This window comes from Amblyomma maculatum, chromosome 2, assembly GCF_055883805.1.
Source record: "Amblyomma maculatum isolate TAMU_Amacu chromosome 2, ASM5588380v1, whole genome shotgun sequence".
Taxonomy (NCBI): Eukaryota; Metazoa; Arthropoda; class Arachnida; order Ixodida; family Ixodidae; genus Amblyomma; species Amblyomma maculatum.
In genome coordinates, this window is record NC_139345.1 from 90,222,938 (window position 1) to 90,242,334 (window position 19,397).

At 43.5% G+C, this 19,397-nt stretch overlaps 1 protein-coding gene across 2 annotated transcripts in view; it reads right to left on the reverse strand.

Annotated features, from left to right (window-relative positions):
- LOC146199229 (E3 SUMO-protein ligase RanBP2-like) overlaps positions 1 to 19,397 on the reverse strand; it is a 118,417-nt gene that overhangs the window by 5,576 nt on the left and 93,444 nt on the right. Inside the window, exons 32-37 of one of the 2 annotated variants that reach the window (XM_084594706.1) lie at positions 18,240 to 18,542; positions 12,285 to 12,491; positions 10,089 to 10,264; positions 7,156 to 7,234; positions 5,656 to 5,852; positions 3,390 to 3,641 (exon numbers count right to left, since the gene is read on the reverse strand). In XM_084594706.1, the coding sequence (XP_084450832.1) occupies positions 3,390 to 3,641; positions 5,656 to 5,852; positions 7,156 to 7,234; positions 10,089 to 10,264; positions 12,285 to 12,491; positions 18,240 to 18,542 (1,214 nt within the window). Of the gene's footprint in view, positions 1 to 3,389; positions 3,642 to 5,655; positions 5,856 to 7,155; positions 7,235 to 10,088; positions 10,265 to 12,284; positions 12,492 to 18,239; positions 18,543 to 19,397 lie in introns of both variants that reach the window. The other variant, XM_084594705.1, reaches the window with a different exon arrangement.

A 19,397-nucleotide genomic window follows, 5' to 3' on the forward strand; every position in this document is an offset into this window, starting at 1 on the left:
ATTTGCCTTTAGCGCTCAAAAACAATTGCTCGAAAATTTTCCCCGCATAATTATTGCACCTCCCAACTTAACATTAATTTTTAGCGAAAAAAGTGCGAGCATTATGCGAGTAAATAGATTAATCATGGAAGACTTCCGACCGTCCCAGATCACGTGGCATGTCGGAACATCTATGGTAGATGAAGTGCAGCGCTGCAGTTTTCCCTCTGGGTAATGGTAAGAAAACTATTAAACACGAGTTGCTGTTGTGATTGGACCTCTATGCAGGCACTGCAAGAACTGCGGAATGCCATTGTTTGGCACTTCTTTCTTCGGCAGTAAATTCACTGAGCCATTTGCACAACAAATCAGAATCCCTTGTTAGGTTTAGGAGCTGCCAAATTGTCTAACACAATAAAAATAGGCCAAATTGTTGAAACTGGGCCGCCGTATCTACCTCTGGTGTTAAAACCGATTAGGCGAGACTGAAGACTACGAAACTCTGAATACTGCCCCAATCTTTGGAGCACTGTCGACACGCAATGAATACTAGGCACAACATTCATAAATAAAATGTTGACATGCAATGAATACTGGGCACAATAGTCATAAATAAAGCAGAAAAAGATACGGCAAGTATGACTCTTCACGAGACTTTCAGGCGTGGTGGAGGACTCCAAATTTCAACCAGCTCAGGTTCTCTAAACAGACGCTGCGGTCAACTTTGTACAATTACTGTTATCAGTGAGAAGTAGCAACCTCGCTTTCTGTGGCTATGTGACATTAAGGGGGGACCCTGGTCTTAAGACAATATTTTTTATTTACAGGTAGATTTCGATGAAAGTTGTACCATTTATGCAGCTTTTTGTGCTGATTTCAAATATGCACATTAATTTTACGTAAGCCATTTAGTTCTGAAGATACTGAGCACTTTATGTTCTTTGTTTGGAGGTGAGCTATCAATAAAACTACAAGAGTTATAATAAAAACTGGCATATCAAATCAATTTAGAACACATAGAGAATGCAAAAATCAAGATTGAATGTCCTGTTTCCATTTCTCCATTTCCATTTCCAGTCTACCTTTCTGGTGCAAAAGGAATTACAGCAATATCATAAGTAGAACCAGAGATATCGCACCTCCAAACATGTACCGTCCTCAATATTTTGATTTCGAGAAATTGAGGAAAAACGTGTTGATAAATTTCTGAAGCACTAAAGCTAACATTAACTTTAATATTAAAGTGGGTTCTGACCAGCTTTTGATGCCAATGCATCATTTACCATCGATATAATTCGCCCTCAAAGAATAATTTCCGGCGAACGGAACGCATGGTGCGGAGGCCGCCACCAAGACGAGTGCATTTGCATCGTGACCTCCGTAAAAGTTGGTGCCAAGTTCTGGCGCGCGATCGCCATTTTCACGTTCATGCAGTAAACGCAGTCGGCCTGCAACTAGTGATAAGCGACCGTTGCTCGTCTTGCACCGCGTAGCATTCAGAACAAAGTTTATTTCGACAAGATTTGGGATTCCGCACAATCTTCTCTATGTTCCGCGTGTCGCGGGACGCCGCTTCGCGACTGCCGCTGCGGCTGGTCGCGGCACTGCCTCACAGGGCGATCTATCCCGACGTTGAAAGCTGCACTTGCTCATCTGCACCCCCACGGTTCCGTACGCGGCAGATCGTGCCGCTCCTCGCTATCGCACTGAGCACGACCGGCTATGCTACGCCGTTATCAGGCCATCGCGGACTCGACGCGGAGCGTCGGCACTTCGTCATTGATTGCAGATAACCAGATGCGGCGATGCAGCGTCCCCGGCGCTTTTATCTCCTCTCACTACTTTTTTTTAGGCTAATAACGAAGCGTGAATCTCAATATTGCGCGCTAGGCCGACTAGGCCTAAAGGAGAGACCTTTTCAAAATGGCGCCGGACCGCAAGCAGTCGACGCCGCCAGCCAACCAAAGCTCGCCTTTTGCTCACGTGCGGTGGGAGTCCAATAGCAGGGCGTGTTTCACGCCCTTTGTTTTCCGCTTCGGTGGGCTCGCCTATGGACACCAACCGAGATACAGGAATGGCCTGAATCGCGATCTTTCGAACGACACCAAGATTATGCCCGCGGATCGCATGTTTCTCGAACTGCGGGAGATCGAAATTCAGCGCGATTTAACCTCAGTTTAAAGGGCCACACGCGCAGATTCTCATCTTTGGAACGCTGTAACACGCAAATTAGGCAATATTTTTTCAACAAAACTTCGGAGATAGCTGCGGAAAGATCTCAGAATCGCGAAAACGATAAGATTGAAAATCCGATTTTCTGAATGATTTTCGGCTGCAAAGACTTGGGTCCCCCCTTAATCTGGCAGCAAAATACTCATTTACTGCTGAGAAAATTGATTTTAGAAACAACTCTTTCTTCCCTCACCAGTCAATAAAGGCAGAAAAGGACTCCATGAGTATGGTTATGAGATAAGTGTCTAGCCTCAAAGACTCGAGTGAAAAAATAAAATAATTATAATAATAAAAAAGTTGTTTTCGCTACTGTAGTGTGCTTGTGAGACAAAGTAGGCCAATAGCTGCACTTCGTCTCAAGCTAACAAGTCATTTTCAAACAAGGGTAAGCCCTTTAACAGTAGACTGCAGTAACCTATTGATTTGTCCTCGGTGACCCTTTTCTGTGCACCCACGCTCAAAGAGCACATGGGCATTAGTGCGTTTCACCTGCACTAAATGTGATCCCGCAACTTTTGTTTCAGTAAACAAACACCACACCAGCTCCACGGTGGGTAGGACCTCATTACTCACAGTTCACCAAACCATACACAACATAGACAGTAAATTTTAAGATGTACAAATAGAAGTAAAAACATCAAAATTAAGCAAAAAAGACAAATGCAGATTCTTCCATTTCGCATGTTGCGACATAGTTCTGAAAAAGAAGTTTTGGTTAAAGTCCCCTGCCCAAATTTAATGGCGATGAAAGGGCCGCACTGATTCGAGCACGTGTCCCCATGTGATGGCAGTTCAGTGGGTTCCTTTTCATGGACAGAGAACACAAATATCTTGACGCATGTCCAAGAACCAACCCTACAAGGTAAAATCTGAGCAGAAGTCTAAAGTTCACAGAATCGCTCATAGCCCACACCAGTGACTAGACTTTTTAAAATTTTTTTTTGCCCCAGAAAGCAAACCACAATGGCTTCAAAGTAATGCAGAGGAACTCTGTCTTGGCTTGCATCTCTTGCTGTCTAAAATGGCCGCAAAAAAAAAAAAAAAAAAAGCAGGCTCGCACCTCCCAGAAAAGACACCTAATTTCTGCTAATAATAGAAAGAGCACCCCCACGGGGCCCAGTTCAAAAGCTCCTGGCTTACAGCAGCTTCGGAACAACGAAACCCTGTGCGGGCCTTACCTCTGAAAACATCCGGCTAAACTCTGCAATAGCTGCAGACGAGCTGAAAGTTGCTTGGAAGTGTCGCCGGGTATTGGGCTCAACAGACATGTCCACCGCTGTCCAGAAGGCCTGCAGGCGTTCCGTGCGCAGGCACGTCTGCACGGCAACAATGGTATCGCAAAGCAGGGACCCGTCGTCTGCTATGACCCGGATGCGCGCCCCATAGCACGAGTCATCATACACCATGCGTAGGTTGCCCATGCCCAGGTGCTATAGAAAGAGCAGAGGAAAGAAAAAAGAAAGAAGTCAAATACTTGCAAGGCACCCACTGCACCCGATTTTGCTAAGCTTCTCATTTCAACTGCCGTCAACTGCGCCCACTTCGCATATGAAATAAAACGGAAGAAAAAGAAAAGTGAAGCTGAACACAGCAGTACTGGGAATTCGATGGCACAATAATTCTTTGTTCATACCGAGATGGCTGCACCAACAAAATCATGTAGAAAACAAAACTACCTACAACAGTACACCAGGCATTGCATCATCCAATGCGGAACAAGTATCCACTTCCACTTGAGTGGTCAGAGAACTGAGTAGAAAAGTTGCTTTGCATAAAAAATTCAGAAGGAAAATGGGGGGCCACAGCCCTTCAAGTGCAAACAGTACAGCAAAACCTCGATAATTTGAAACTGGTCGATTCCAAACACTGGATAATTTCCCCGATCCCGTAATTTCTAATGTAATTTTGACCAAATATTTTGATACAGTGGCCTGCACCAGCCCGGGTAATTAGAAGATTCGGGAAGCCATGTGGGAATGCCCAATACCAATTTCACCACAAATCAAAGCAGGGGTCCCTCTGCACAGTGAAGTAGGGATAAAAAGCGATATCGATGCTTGACATGTAGTTTCAGAGCAACATGCTTTTGACGCTTCGTCAATGCCTGACTGGACTGGAGGCAGCCGTAAGCACACTCGTCGCTCTTCTTTGGCCCGGCTGTAGCCAAGGCAGCGTATAGAGGAAGTAGTGGCATCGATACACGCATCCCTGAAACCTTCCCGTAACATTTTATTTTAGTGGAGTTAATACAGGTGATTTTAGAAATAGCACCAGCAAAACTAGCGGCAAGAGTAGTGCTATAATGCTTCATTAACTCAAAATCTCGTATCTCGAAGCATCGCATCACTCCAGATTTTCTGAGGAGCCAAGCAGCTTCCCACTGGTGGTCTGCAGTTTATATAATCCTCAAAGTATTTTCTGACCAAACAGATTATCTTGAAATCTTGATTGATGCCTGGAGGTATAAATGTCATCACAGCAAAATTATCGCAAGCTTCACATGTTGGTGCAGTGACTGACACTGAGCGGGAACCTTTGCCTAATACGAAACCCAGCAATGCTGCGGAAGTCAAGCAACCCTCCGTACTGTCACATCCTCTTGTGGGCTGACAGGCATGAGACGTGCAAGCAGCAGGTCGGCACAAAGTAGCGCAGCTGGTTTGGCTTGCTTTGTGGACCATCAGCAGCGTGGGCGTGGGCATCTGACGTGATATAACGGCCATCTATGTGTCCGCACTTCACGGGACCGATCTTGACGCAATGGCTTAGTTTTCTTTATGGGGTTTAGTATCCCAAACTGACATCAGCAGTGAGGGATGCTGCCAGAAATTTCGACTCATGGGGTTCTTAACACGCAATGACATTGCACAGCTTACAGGCGCCCTGGATTTCCCCTTCGAACAAAAGCAGCCACCAATGGCCAAGATCAAACCAGCATCCTTGGAATCAGCAACTGAGTGCCCTAACCGCTGGCCACCACAGAGGGGCGAGATGCATTTGAGTTATCCCAAGCAAATAATCATGAATATCACAATTAAAAGAGAACGAAATGACTGTCTCAACGTGTCTGTGCAAGCCAGTGAATAAAATATACACTCCAGAAGCATCAGTCTGGAGGTCAGAATGGCACTCCAGATGCTGAAACATCGTATGTGCTGAATGAATGTCCGTACACCCGGGTCTTTGCAGAGAGAAACATTCCCCCCCAACCCCTTCACCAAATACCTTTCACGTTTCTGCAACAAGTAAAAAAAGAACTTTTTTTTTTAGTTTGCCAAAATTTACCTTTTATGCCTTCAAGAAATTTGTATCGAAACTGCGGCACAAAACAGGTTTATTAAATTGAACTTTGAATACTAATTCGAATTTTTTTTCCGGCCCTGTTCACGAGCTTTGACAAGAATGCGCGTCCAGTTCTTAACGCTTAAAGACACGGGAGCTCACCTCATAAGTGCCTCCGCCAGGTTTCTGCACAGCCAGGGTGACCCTCTTTTCAAACATAATATCTTCCCCATGCTCATCATCTTCATCATCGTACTCCTCCTCTTCGTCATCTACATCTTCCTCCTCCTCCTCTTCATCTTCCTTCTTGGCGTTTTCTTCAGACTGCTTTCCTTCCAGTTCACCATTCCTCTCCGAGCCTGCTGCATGAATAATATTGATGCCAACTGAGATGCATAGCAGACGAGAAGCAAGAAACTTTGAGGCAACAGCTGAATAAAACTGATTACATCAACTGACGAGTAATAACACACAAAAAATCCAGAAGACTTCATGCTTTGAGAACACAAACTATTTATACCAGGTGCTTCAGCAAATGCTGTCAAGCATTCCTAAAGATAAGGACTCCAAAATATGTATATATAAAAAAACAGGAACGAACTTTTAGCTATGGCAGACACAATCCACTGTAAAATTATTATATTTACGTTGATAACCACTCACTAATCACCACTCATTATATTTTTATTTAGCACATTCAAGTGGCTAATGCCTATAGCGAGATTGAAGCCATGGAGAAGTCAATGCCACATTGGTTTTTAAAATGAAACGAGAAATTGCATGTCTGTTAAAAATGTTTAGGAAGAGTTTGATACAGGAAATTAATAATATGAACAAAGGTTCAACTGTAGTAAACTACCAATATCAGGGAGCTGACTGGTAAAGGCTGTGCACCTAACCCATGCCTGTAGGCCATGCTGAAGAACAAAATAAGTGCCTCAAAAATTACACTTTCACATAAGAAAAACTCATGAGAGACACTTAGGCTCTGCCTCCATGGTGCAATGCAATAGCATTGGCGACTTCCTTCATCAGTTTCTCTTCACACGCTCAACACTTACTGCTCTTTGTCAACAGTAACACTAAGCTAAGCGAACACCATATATAAGTCTCCTTGTACTTCAGCCAAGTCGACGTGCCTATGTAGCCTAGTCGGTAGCGTGCATGGCTGGCAAGACAAAGGTCATGGGTTTGAATATCAGCCAAGACACAGGGACTTTTCTTTACATAAAGTCAATCACTAAGTCTTTTGAGACCAGACACCAACCTTTTATTCACATTATAAATGCCCTCTTCAATTAACTTTATTCCAGCATGTGATGTTATGAGTGACATGGTTTCTAGATGCGTCAACCTAGCCTGGCCTACGGTAGGTTTTCAGTAGACTGGGAGCCGTAACGCACTTACTTGGTGCTACAAAGATAGAACAAGATAAAAAAGGAAAGAGAGAGAGGCCTTATATTACATGCACGCACACACACACACACATACACAGATATTGGCGGGCCGCAGAAAATAAAAGCAGCAGTGTGTGGGTTATTTAGCTCTCTTTCCAAGCAACACAAGCCAGAGCAAGGCTGTCCGGTCACATCTGGCCAAACATGAGTAGGTAACCTTGGCGATTAATCTGCTGAAACAACACAAGCAGTTTTCAAACCTTACCTGGTTGGCTTCCACTGGCCACAACCGCCAGTCTGCATTCCTCGAATATCTTCGCAAATTTGTCCATAGTTTCCACATTCTTTGTGAGGGCAACATAAAACAAGCAAAGGAAAAAAAGTAGTTATCCCTACTGATGCATGGCTGTGCAACAATGTCAACGTTAAAAAAAATAAAAATAAAAGACCAATATGTGAAGACACCCTTTTCACCTTGGGTGCATTGTCTGTTATTTAAAATCAAGAAGATTTTAGCATTTCCTGCCAATTTTTCTTTTTTTTTTTTCTTGTGACCAATACTATGAAAAAGAATGGGGATGAGCTGATAAACACAGCACCTCCAGCAACAGAAAAGGAAGAAGTAATGTCTATTATCCTTACTGAATGCAAGAAAGAACCACACATTTCAGCTGAATTCGTTATAGCATGATTACAATTAGCATCGACATGAATGCAGTGATACAGGAGGCACCTAGACCAGGGTAACTCTAACAAAAAGCTATGCACTTGGGGGTGCGCAAATATTGACATTTTCAAATACGAATATCGGGAAAAAAATGCTTTCGAATGAATATCAAATCTAATTCGAATACCTGATCAATTAAAAAAAAAAGAAAAATTTAAAAATAGCAAGAACTGTTCGTCTTGTTTATTTCGGAATTCACATGGTATTTGCAAAAAACATTAAACTAGAATTGGACAGAAGAGTATACCCTACTGAAGAATGCAGTATAAATTTTATACAGGATTCTGTATACTGGTGTTTTGTACAGGAAGGACCAGCACGAAACTTAGTGAAGCAGTCATATCGCTTTTTTCAAGAGGCCAGAAAAAATGTCTGAATTAACCAAAAGTCTGAATTATCCCCAATAAAACTGCTGAAAACCATTTACACCCCAGTAATAGTATCTGATGAATACATGCATGATCCTTGCCAGCATTTGAGATGAAATAAGAACAGTATCTTCCCAGCTTCGTGACGTGCTTCGCTTTGAGCACACTACCGAGAAGGTTTCTATTCACAAAACTGTGCAGTGAAATCGAAAATTTTCGCTGTATTTGATAATTTTCGAACACAGCAAAACATCATAGATATGTATTCAAATATATGCAGAAAACACATTATTCGCGTAAATGCATGATCCGAACTGCCTCATTTTGAAAAATTTAACTGTTGAATGAGGTACAAAGGCATTTAGAATTGAGACTTTACTACACAAAAATGTAAATTAGCGTACAGACATCGAGCATGAACAGCTCCCTTTTTAGTCCTCACAAAATTCAGTCTGCATTTGCACTGTCCCAAGCGCGGAATATTCAGCAGCAAATCTGGTTCGTAGAAGGCCGTGGTAAGCAAAGCAGAGATCGCTTCCTTGGGCAGTTTCCAGGTGCTTTGCCCCCTTACACCAGTGACATGTGGGGAAGCCATCGCGATGGCTTGCAGTCTTCTCGTTTTTGCTCATGCTGCTTTCCCCAGACCGAGCCCGCTAGTATGCAAGCAAATAGCTGTAGTTATGAAATGCTCCATCCCAATGCCCTTAAGGCATTGCAAAAAGAACTCATGTACCTGTGTGGAGGACTGAGCGCCGCTCATCAGTTTTTCAAGTCACAAACCATCGTTAGAACATCTCCGGTTTATCGCGAAATGTATTATAAGACTACAATTTGCCGAAATTTCAAACGTAGCAACCGGGAAATAGTGTTATATACCTCATGCTTCAAGTAGTTCCATAGACCTCCAAGTAGTGAAGCATCCTCAAAACACAGCGGGGACATCTTTGAAGAGGCACCACTTCTAGCTCATTGCACCGCAATAAGGGCCATGAATTTGAACGAGTTTTTAAACGTTCCCGGAAAAGTTACACAAAGCAAAGTGCTTGTCAAAACCGCGAAAGAACAAAGTTTTCGTTATAAATGTAAAGACAACAATGTTCAGAGCATTCATTAGATAAAATTACTGTGATCCAAATGTTTTCTGGCAGTTTTTATGGCTACTGGGTAATTCGAACATTTTTTCTGATCCTTCAAAGGCTGAATTACGAGACTTTTCTATATTCGGGAAGAAAGGACTCTGCACACACGAGTTCCGTGGACTATAAATAGCAGTTGGTGTCCGAGAATGGTACGAGCTCGCAATCACACAAGGGCACTGAACGAACCAGCAGAGAATATTAGCGCAGCTTTTGATAGTTCTTTTCCCACTTGAATTTTACATTATGTGATCATATTTTCAGCCACCCTAAAGTCTAAATCAATGATGTTCCACTATATATCACCGGATATTAGAAATAAGGCGTCCGAAAAAGTCTTGATGCGGCCAAAATTTCAGGTGCTCTATGCATCAGGTGCTGCGAAAAAGTCGGAATAATCAAGCACGTTCAAAAAATCAGGGGTCTGAACTTTCGGCTAGCGACTAAATACTAATTCGTTATTGCAGAGTATAAAGAACTCAGCCACGGAGATGCTCACAAGCACCACTTTCTAAGCAATTCAGTTCCGGAAGGTCTATTTCAACGATCACTGGTTTCATGGGTCACTCCTCAACATGACCCCCCCCCCCCCCCCCCCCCCCCCACCCTGCGCCCAAATTCACCGGTGCAAGCCCGCCGCGGTCCGAGAACACGCTCCTAGTTTGAGTTATCCAAACTTAAGTCCTTTATAATACCCTCCACTATGTCGTTAAATCACGGTCAAATGTTTCGGTTTAATCTTTCAACCGAAAAAAAATTGTCACAATGAAAACCTCGTTACAGTACTTTGTATTTCCATGTCAATGCACTGAAGATAATTACAATCATCATGTGAGAAGAAAATACGCCAAGAGTTATTTCACAAGTAGAACCAAAATAGATGAAAATTACAGTGTGTAACCGCAAAATGGCGTGTCCTATGTTGATGAGTAAAGTGACCTATTGAACAAGCGTAACTTTCCCTTACCTTAAAACGGACTGCAAAGCCCTCTGGAGATGACTTTCCCTCCGAAAAATCTAGTGCTTTCCATGTTAGGGAGTTTGAAGAAGTAGACAGTGGAGACAGCTTGGTAAACTCAGTGATGGAGTGATTGCAGGCTATTTTGTGCACCTGGTCTCTCCTCATGAGCACCCGGAAGCAGCCTAAATTGGGAAAGAACACACAGATATAAACACAGATGTTGAAATAATTCCAACGGTAACAACACTGTGAAAGAAAAAGGCACAGAAGAAATTTGCAACTGTTTATACTGACTCTTCCTTACTTCCTTTTGAGCAATTTGGCAGCAAAATAGACAACTAGCGAGAATTCATTCTTACATTCAAAGTTCATACACAGCTCTGCCGCATACCTGCATGCTGAAATGCCACCTCCATGAATAATACCGGCAGCCAATTCTTCCTTTCCAAACAATTCTTTACTCTCTGCTCATTTCTTAACCATTTATTTTAACTTCGTAACTTCAACACCCCTGAAGTGCTATTATTTTTCAAAGACTGTACATTGGTGCCTGCCCTAACCAGCAGGCAAACTTGTGGCCAAGTATAGAACAAATTAAGGGGAGACATGGACCTTAAAACTAATTTTGTCATTTACCAGCCAAATTAGTTTTAAGGCCCATGCCTCCCCTTAATATTTGAAATCAGCAGAAAGAACTCAAATCAAATTTTGTTATTTACCAGCCAAAAGTTTTCCTTCCGGAACAATTAGTTTGAGAGCTATTAGACATGTATGAGAAAATTACTGTTATTGTCTGCCCAAACAACAGGGAAATAAAATACCCCTCAGAAATTAATTTGTAATATACAGGTGGGATACTATAAAGTGTAAGGAATGCAACGCTGGAAGCAGTTTTCAATTGAGCTAATATTAGAGATTTAGCAGCTTGTTGAACAGCTATGGCAACTATGCAAGAAAATCAAGATAAAATAAAGAAAATTTAAAGCTGAAAATAAAAAAAAATGTGCTTCCAACATCGTATGCATTATACTTTCAGCTTCACAATACAAAAAATATGACAGCTCCAGCTACTCTAGTTGCTGAGATATCCTTCGGGCAAACTTGTATTTCAACATAAAAAACTGTTTTGAGAAAAAGCCAGAAAACACCAAAGTAATTTTTTAATGTTGAAAGCGAGAAATATTTACACAGTTGCATCTGAAAGAGCCCAACAAGCCCCAGGTAAGGTCTCGCTCCCATAGGAAACTGCAATGTTTCCTGAATTGCTCACATTCAGTTCGGCATGCAGCATGTAAACTGGCAGCAAGTGTCGGCTTCGTTCGTGGTGGACAACATTCCATTTCTAAAAATATATAATTCAACCAATCGGATAGCACCCTTGCATCACGTGCCCCCGAGTAACGAACAGGACTCAAATTGGGACGTTTTCTCGGCAAGTTTCTTTTTCTTTGGCAAATAAACAGGCAAGAATGGCAGTGGCAGGTATTTGAAAAAGGAAGCTGCACTTTCAATTTTTCAATAGCATGCGTGGGACAGGACATGCGCGGAGCAGAAAAATTGCCATTTTGGCATCATTTTCGGTTCAAATTCGGTCAACAATAGAAATAGTTCTTGGGGGCAAAATACTGAAATTAGAACAATGAATTTTTGCAGACAGGTGCAGAACTAGCTGCAGACTTCAAAAATAATATTGTCACATGCTTCGGGGCGTCAGGAAAGGAAGAAGAGGCTGGAGAGAAGAAGAAGAAACGGAAGACACAGTGATGTGTGCTGGTGTTCCTTGCGTGACTCGCAGCGCTTTAGACTACCAATAAACACCTCCGTTATGTACTGAGTACGTAACAGTTGTGGTGGAGGTGCGGGGTAAAAGAAAATCAATTTTTTTTTAAGATTTTTTTTTGGTTTCTAAGACCCATGTCACCCCTTAAGGCCATTATTACAGCCAAGTCAACCAATAGGGTGCGAGCATTAGCTGCCATTTTCTTGATTAACATTCCGACTAAACTTCGTAAAACAACCGCTCAAAATGCAGTGCAGGCAGTGGTTAGCCAAACTACTTTGAGTAGCTCTTGGGTGCTCTATCCCTGAACACATTAACTCCCACATCTCTTTTGACATGTGAATCATGCCTGTGCCGTCAGCAAACAATGATGGGTCAGAACGAAGTGCAAAAAACCCGAGTGCAGGAACACTCTCTCTCACAGGGGCGTGTCTTGTGCTTGAGGATCTTGATGTCGCCGACGGCACGCTCCTTCCACTGCTTGTTGTGGCTGTCGTACAGGTACAGCTTGGCACGGTGGCAAAACAGCACCTCCTCATCCTCTTCACCCGTGCGCAGCTCCACCAAATCGGGCAACGGCACCACAGGCTCAAAGTGGATGTCAACACTTGGAGCCACCTCGTCTCCACCTGCAGCAAGTTACGAAGAGATGCACAACAATTTGAGTCGTTTTCTGATCGTTTATGCAAGAAAGGTAACCAAATTTACCACAGGTGTGTCAATTCCTGAGCCGATTTCAGAACTGAATTTTACTTTGACACTGGATATGTCGAACTGTTGCTTATGTTGAACTCCTAGAATATGCCCTCGAAAATCCCATGTAAAATTATCGTACCGTTGTTCACGTTTATTCAGTTCCTACTCCTGGTGTTCGTTAAATGAAATTACTGTGATGAAAATGGTTCTTGGGAATTTCGTTAAGGCTACCGTTAATTCATTTTGGACGATTCAAACATTTTTTCCAGTCCCTTGAAGGCCAAATTAACAAGATTTTACTGTAAATTTTTGCCCAGCATGCGAAAATGCAATGCACGTAGCTGTTGCGATCCCTCTATACCATTTAATGTGTAATGAAAATTCAGAGCAGCAGTTTTTATAGATATACCCAGTGCCCCAGCTAACTTGTGCCAAGGGTTAAAAAAGTACATATTTGAGGTTGAACAGAAAAACTAGTTGCATACAGCTGGCCGCAGTCTTGCGCATCGCAATCAATTTATGTTTTGGAAATAACTAATTTTGCTATATGTTAACTTTAGACAATATATGTGATTTGCAAAGCTGGAGACCACCTTCTGGAACTCCATTCCATTTACTTGCGATATAGAAAGTCGCATGTATATCTTTTTTCCGGGCTCCCAAGAAAGCCCGCGAAAAATTAAAACAATCACGTGGCAAGCGCAATTGCGCGCCACGATTGTGGTGCTCTCAATCGTGGATTGAGAGAGCCAAAATTCCCTACGGTCATATCTTTGTGGCCCAGTTCCAGCATTAGGCTGATATGTTGGCGATGGCTGCAGCCCGTTAAGCCACATTATTGTCTAAAGCCAATATTAAGCAAATTAAAAAAAAAAACTAACCTAAATAACTAATTCATTATTTCCAGAACCAAAAATTGCCTGTGGTACGCAAGGCTGCTGGCAGCTGTATGCAACTGGTTTCCCTAGCCTATGTAAAACATCATAAGCTAGCTGGAACACCTGGCATGTACTCTTTTTCATTTCAAGGTATATCTTGACACAGTCAAACTTGTATCTAATAAAGGTTGTGTATAGTCTCATATACAAAAGAATGGCAATAGGTAGGCTTATCTTTAAACTAAAAGCAGGCACCCATGCTAATAAAACACATTTTAAAAGACATGGCACTAACCAGGGTGTTGGCTGCGCACCGCTCACTAGATTTTGCTAGGCTTAACCCACATCGCATCGAAGCCGCAACAGAAGGTGCTTCGGAACTAGAAGCTGTCCCACCCTGTTACCAGGGCACTATAGAAAGAATACTGTAATTAAAACTAAGGTATAACTGGTTTCTGCAACATCCCTAGTAGCAAAGCAAGACGAGCATGCTAGCCAAAGACCGACACTATACCTTAATTAATTAGTAGGCTGGATCCCCCTGAAAAGCGGTGTGCATTTGGGATATGACTACAAGAGCCAAAAGGCCGTGGTCAAATCGTCATGCCATCAGGCAGTTTCACAATGCTAGCAGGTGCAACGAGGCCGTGCAGGCAACAAGTCTCCACGCAAGAGAATTGATGCCGCTAAGAGAAATGCCACTTGCAGGGGCATGGCGCACAGCTCGATACTCCAAACAATGACTAGCAAACTGAAGTTTGATGTATACTAAATGGCTTTCCTATAATTTTACACAAGAATTTCTGTGTATTCGATATTGCTATTACCATTTTACACAAACATAATGAGTCTTTTTTTTCACTTCATCCATTTCTGAAAGTAACTCACATTATACAATTCAGAATCAATGTAGGGATATAACCAATACTTTTTATCTTGGTGCTCATGATAGTTACAGCATCCTTCATCACCAGGCTTACGAGCATTTAAGTTATTGGTGACCTTGGAGCCACATGGTGCAATAGTAGTTGCGCTAGGACAAAGAAGAGGATAAGAATAGATATGGATGTGGAACGAAGGTGTTACAGACCACTTATAATGAGAAGGCAGTCAAAGAATTGAGTAAAGTAGGGGGAAAGTAAAAAAAAGAAGAAAGAATGAACCAGCACAGGGCTGGGCAGCCCAAAATGTGAATTAGTGATGAGATGGAAATTATGGCTGCCACTGCTGCATGGGAGAGTGCATGGGTAACACATCAGAGGCTTTGCTGACGCTGACAAAGTGGTGCGCATTTCCGGTGTGCTGCCTTTCAAACATTGCCAATTTAATTGTTGCGTTTACAATTTTTAACAGTATATTACCATTTCCTATCCTTTGGCTGGAAACAAACTGCGAGCGCGTCATAACAATATTTTTTCCCCTCTTCCTTTTCATGGTTGCGCCATTGCATAGTCAACTGCATATATATCAAACTCAAAGGAGATCGCAAAATATTTCAATATATCAACAACTGATACATAAAACACGGCACCAAATGTGCTCTGTAACATAGAAGTGTAGTGTGATACGGTGCACCCCTGATAGCAGAGTGCTTCCCGCCGACATACTAGCGCCACATCGCTGTGACCCCAAAGAAGCCTACGCACGCGTATCTACAGTGTAATCCACTTATAACGATACCAGATATAATGATATATCGGTTATAACGATCAAATAATTTAGATTTATCAATTTTCCCATTGCCCCTATGTAAAAATAAACCACATATAACGATACGATTATCGCCGATATATCGGATACGATAGAATTTTGACCGCCTGGAAAATATTTACTAGCAAATTTCGTATAAATATTTGCGAAAAATAAAATTATTTGATTAGAATGACGCGAAAAGTGCCTCAAATAGACCGTTGTGGAGAAATCCGCAAGGAGGCGATGCGTACGGCCTTTGGAAGCGAGCGCCATCATCATCGCAATCGCTGAAGAGAGAAGGTGGGGAGAAGGGGAGCGCGTCCTTGGCCGTTGTACGTGGAAGATGGCGCCGACTAAGCGGAAGGCGATCTCTCTCGAGGTGAAGCACCAAATTCACCAGGATTTTCGGCAGGGCTTCAAGGTGGGAAGCCTCACTAAAAAGTATGGGCTTTCGCAGTCGACGATTTCAACCATAATCAAGGCTGCAGATGTCCTCGAGAAAGCCGGCTCCAGCGGCCACGACGACCAGCGAAAGAGGGTTAGAGACCCTTTGTACAGTGATGTGGAAGAGTCTCTACCAGTGGTTTCTGAACGCTCGCAACCAGAATGTTCCCATCACAGGACCGATTCTTTGTGCAAAGGCGAAGAAATTCGCTTTTCTTCTGGGACGAGAAAACTTCGAGCCCGGCGGAGGATGGATCCAAAGATTCAAAGATCGCCACGGCATTGTTTATAGAAACGTGGTCGGGGAGGCTGCCTCGCTGGACGTGTCGGCGAAAGACGAGTGGCTGGCGACGAAACTGCCCGAGCTGTTGGAGCGCTATGAACAGAAGGACATTTTCAATGGGGACGAGACAGCGCTTTTCTACGAAATGCTGCCTTCAAGGACGCACGCTCTCAAAGGAGATCCGTGCAGCGGTGGGAAGCACAGCAAGGTCCGAGTGACTGTGTTTTTGTGCGCCAGCATGGACGGTAGCGAGCGTCTGAAGCCTTTTGTGATTGGGAAATCGAAGAGGCCCCACTGCTTCAGGAACCAACACATTCCGGTCCGCTATCGGAATAACAAGAAAGCGTGGATGACTCGCGACCTGCTTCAGGAATGGCTGCTTGAATTTGACGGCCTAATGGAGCAAAAGAAGAGGAAAGTGGTTCTAGTCCTCGACAATTGCACAGCACACAGCGTCAGCGTGAAGCTGACGTCTGTCGAGTTGCTCTTCCTGCCCCCGAACACCACGGCAGGTCTGCAGCCCATGGACGCAGGCGTAATTGCCAATTTCAAGGCCCTCTATAGACGTCGTATGCTCGAATGGCTGATCTTAAAAATAGACCGTTTGGGATCGCCAGAGGATGCTTCCGGGCCTGCTCACCAGAAGGTGAGCTTGATCGAAGCGGTGCGGTTTGTGTATGGTGCGTGGTACGAAGTGAAGCAGTCCACAATCCAGAACTGCTTTAGAAAAGCAGGCTTCGTGCGCCACGACTGTGCAGTCTCAGAAGGGACAGGTACAGATGACTTGCTCCCCGAAACTGCCGATGTGTGTGCACTATGGGATCATGTTGCATCTTCCGACAATGCCTGCGGAGCGCTCTTGGACGACTTTTTAAACGCTGACAGCGCTGCTGCTTCGTGTGAGGAATTTACCGATGAGGCCATTGCCGAGGAGCAGCGACAAAAAGCGGGATCGAGCGATGGTGAAAATAGTGACGACGATGACGGCACCATGGACAACGATGGCAGTGACACCACCACGCCAGCTTCATTGTCGTCACAAAGTGCCGTACAGTCCATCCAGTCGCTGATAGGCTTCATCCATGCTACAGGACTGCCGCACACGTACGCGCAACAACTGGAGACTATGCAGACTGAAATTATCAAGCGTCAGCTGCCGCTCAAGCAAGCGCGGATTTCCGACTTCTTTAAGCGAGATTAAGTTATTTATTCCCTTTATATATAGTACAGCAATAAAGTGTTGAGTGTTCTTTAGTGACTAGCTTTGTTTTATCCGACTGAATCGTCGCTGGCAAGTAGGTAAGTCTGCATGCACGGGCAAATGCGTGTGCGCTCTCTTGCTTTTTTTTTTTCTTTACTTTTTTTTTTTTGCCGGTCCAGATATAACGATAATCGGTTATAACGATCGGATTTTCCCGTTTTCTCAATATCGTTATAAGTGAATTGCACTGTACTCTCGCACTTCGCTGTGAGAGTGCGAGCCAAATATCTGCCAAACAACCAAATGTCCGCCAAATATCTGGCAGCGACAGATCACAGCGTCAAAACTCGCACTGCTCGTATCTTGCGCCATGTGCGTGCAGATATACGCTACGACATATGAGCGGCGCAACTGCCGTTTGGATTTGGGCCTAGCAGCACAGCTGGAGCAGACGGTGCTTTGAGAAAAGCCACCGCTGACCACAGGAGGTCTCATTCTGTAATTAGTGCATTGTAAATGCAACAATACCTCGATTAAAGGTAAGGTAGAGTCTATTTCTGTGTCACCTTGAGCAGCGAAGCGCTATGCAAGAACCGCCACGAACCTTTAGTACGCTAGGCTGACTTCACCACTTGACAACTAAAGCAGTGAATGCCGGCTTCTCTACGTGACAGCAGTGTCACGTTTGAAACAGGCACGGCAGACAAAATGTCACTTTCAAGTGGACTCTTGTCCATATGGTCACACAGTTTTACAGGGTTAGCGTTGCCAACAGGTGACCCAATGCTGTGCAGTTATCCGCTTCATGCATGAGAAATGTGCACGCACCAAAAAGAGAAGCACCACTTAAGTTTATGATGTGCAGTTCGATAAATGTGCACAACATTTTTCGTGGGATTTTCAAGAGGGCACGTTCCGAGCGTTCGATATAAGCAATCATTTAATATATTCAGGATCAACCACAAATATTGTCATTTGAAATATATCCAGGCTTGCTATATCTTCAGCTCACTGTAGACACATTAGCTGAGCATTTGACTACTAACATTACCACAGGTATAGAGAGGTTACCTCAATTGCTTTTTGTTCAGCCACAGCCCTGCCCCAAAAGTTACGCAATTGAAATCAAACTGTTACTCCATGAAAGACATAAAACTAAATGCCTGGGCCTGCACGAACTTACCCTCGTCCTCTGTTTCCGATTTTCGCCTCGCAGTGGAAGCCTGGAAAAGTTTGGTGCCTGCACCTGAGAACAGAGACTGCCCGCCCTTTGGGGATGGTCCTTGGAGCCCGAATCCAGCACCGGACTGTTGTTTGGCCAGATCAGCAAAGGACACCTGCTGCACAGCAGAGCTGAAAAGGCCACCACTTTCACCGCCTTCGTCTTCCTGGTTACCCGTAGTGCTGTCAGCCGCGGCCACGTGTAGTGCTTCCTTTGCCGACGAGCGCTGCGCATGGCTTGCAGATGCTGCTGCTGCTAGTGCTTCTGCAAGAATAGTAAGTGGCCACTCGTCTGTTTTCTTTACAATAAGGGTAACATGTGTTAGAGCAGTAATAAAAGTAGCTTAAGCACACCAAATATGGCTGCAAAAGCACTGAGGTGTAAATTTCAGGCATATTCATATTTCAGAATGTTCCCTGTGTTTTTCAAACGACCTAATGAAACAATGTTTCTTCTTGCTTCAGTTGTTCGAGACAAGCAAAAGATTTTCCTTCACGCTAAGTACGGTCATAGTGGTCTTACCAACAATCAGAATAAGCAGCACGCCATAACCAGTACCATTAAGCCTACTACTTATGAAAATCTTTTCAGATGACCAAATGGGATGCTGACTTTATTCAAATGGACAGAAGTAGTACTGGTGCCTCAAGAAATCTCAGCCTCCCTAAAACAGTTACCAAGTCCTGAACACACCGCTATGCTTAGCAAAATGTCCTTTAGAGATTCTGCTGTTGTACATGTTGTTTTTCCTGCAACTGCTATTCTCAGATTGCAGTACTCAACCCATGTACACACTGTAAAGTTGCGTCACACCACGCGAGATTCTTGTTAATGATGAAAATAAAAGTTTTGAATTTCTGAAAGCTGGAGTTGAAGGTGATGTAGAAGGGCTTCAATACACAAAGCATGTCAAGTATCATCTCACTTTGTCGCTGCCAAAGTTTTACATGTAGTGTAAAGGTAAGAAAGCAGGCTGTTAGCCAGGAGGTTTGAACAGCAGAATGATTTTGTCTTCTTTTTAACTGGATGTGCTTTTTTTTCCTTTTTTCTTTTTTTTTTCCCATGAAGACGGTTCCACAGTCATTTTTCCTGTTTAGGTAGACTCACATTTGCACTTTT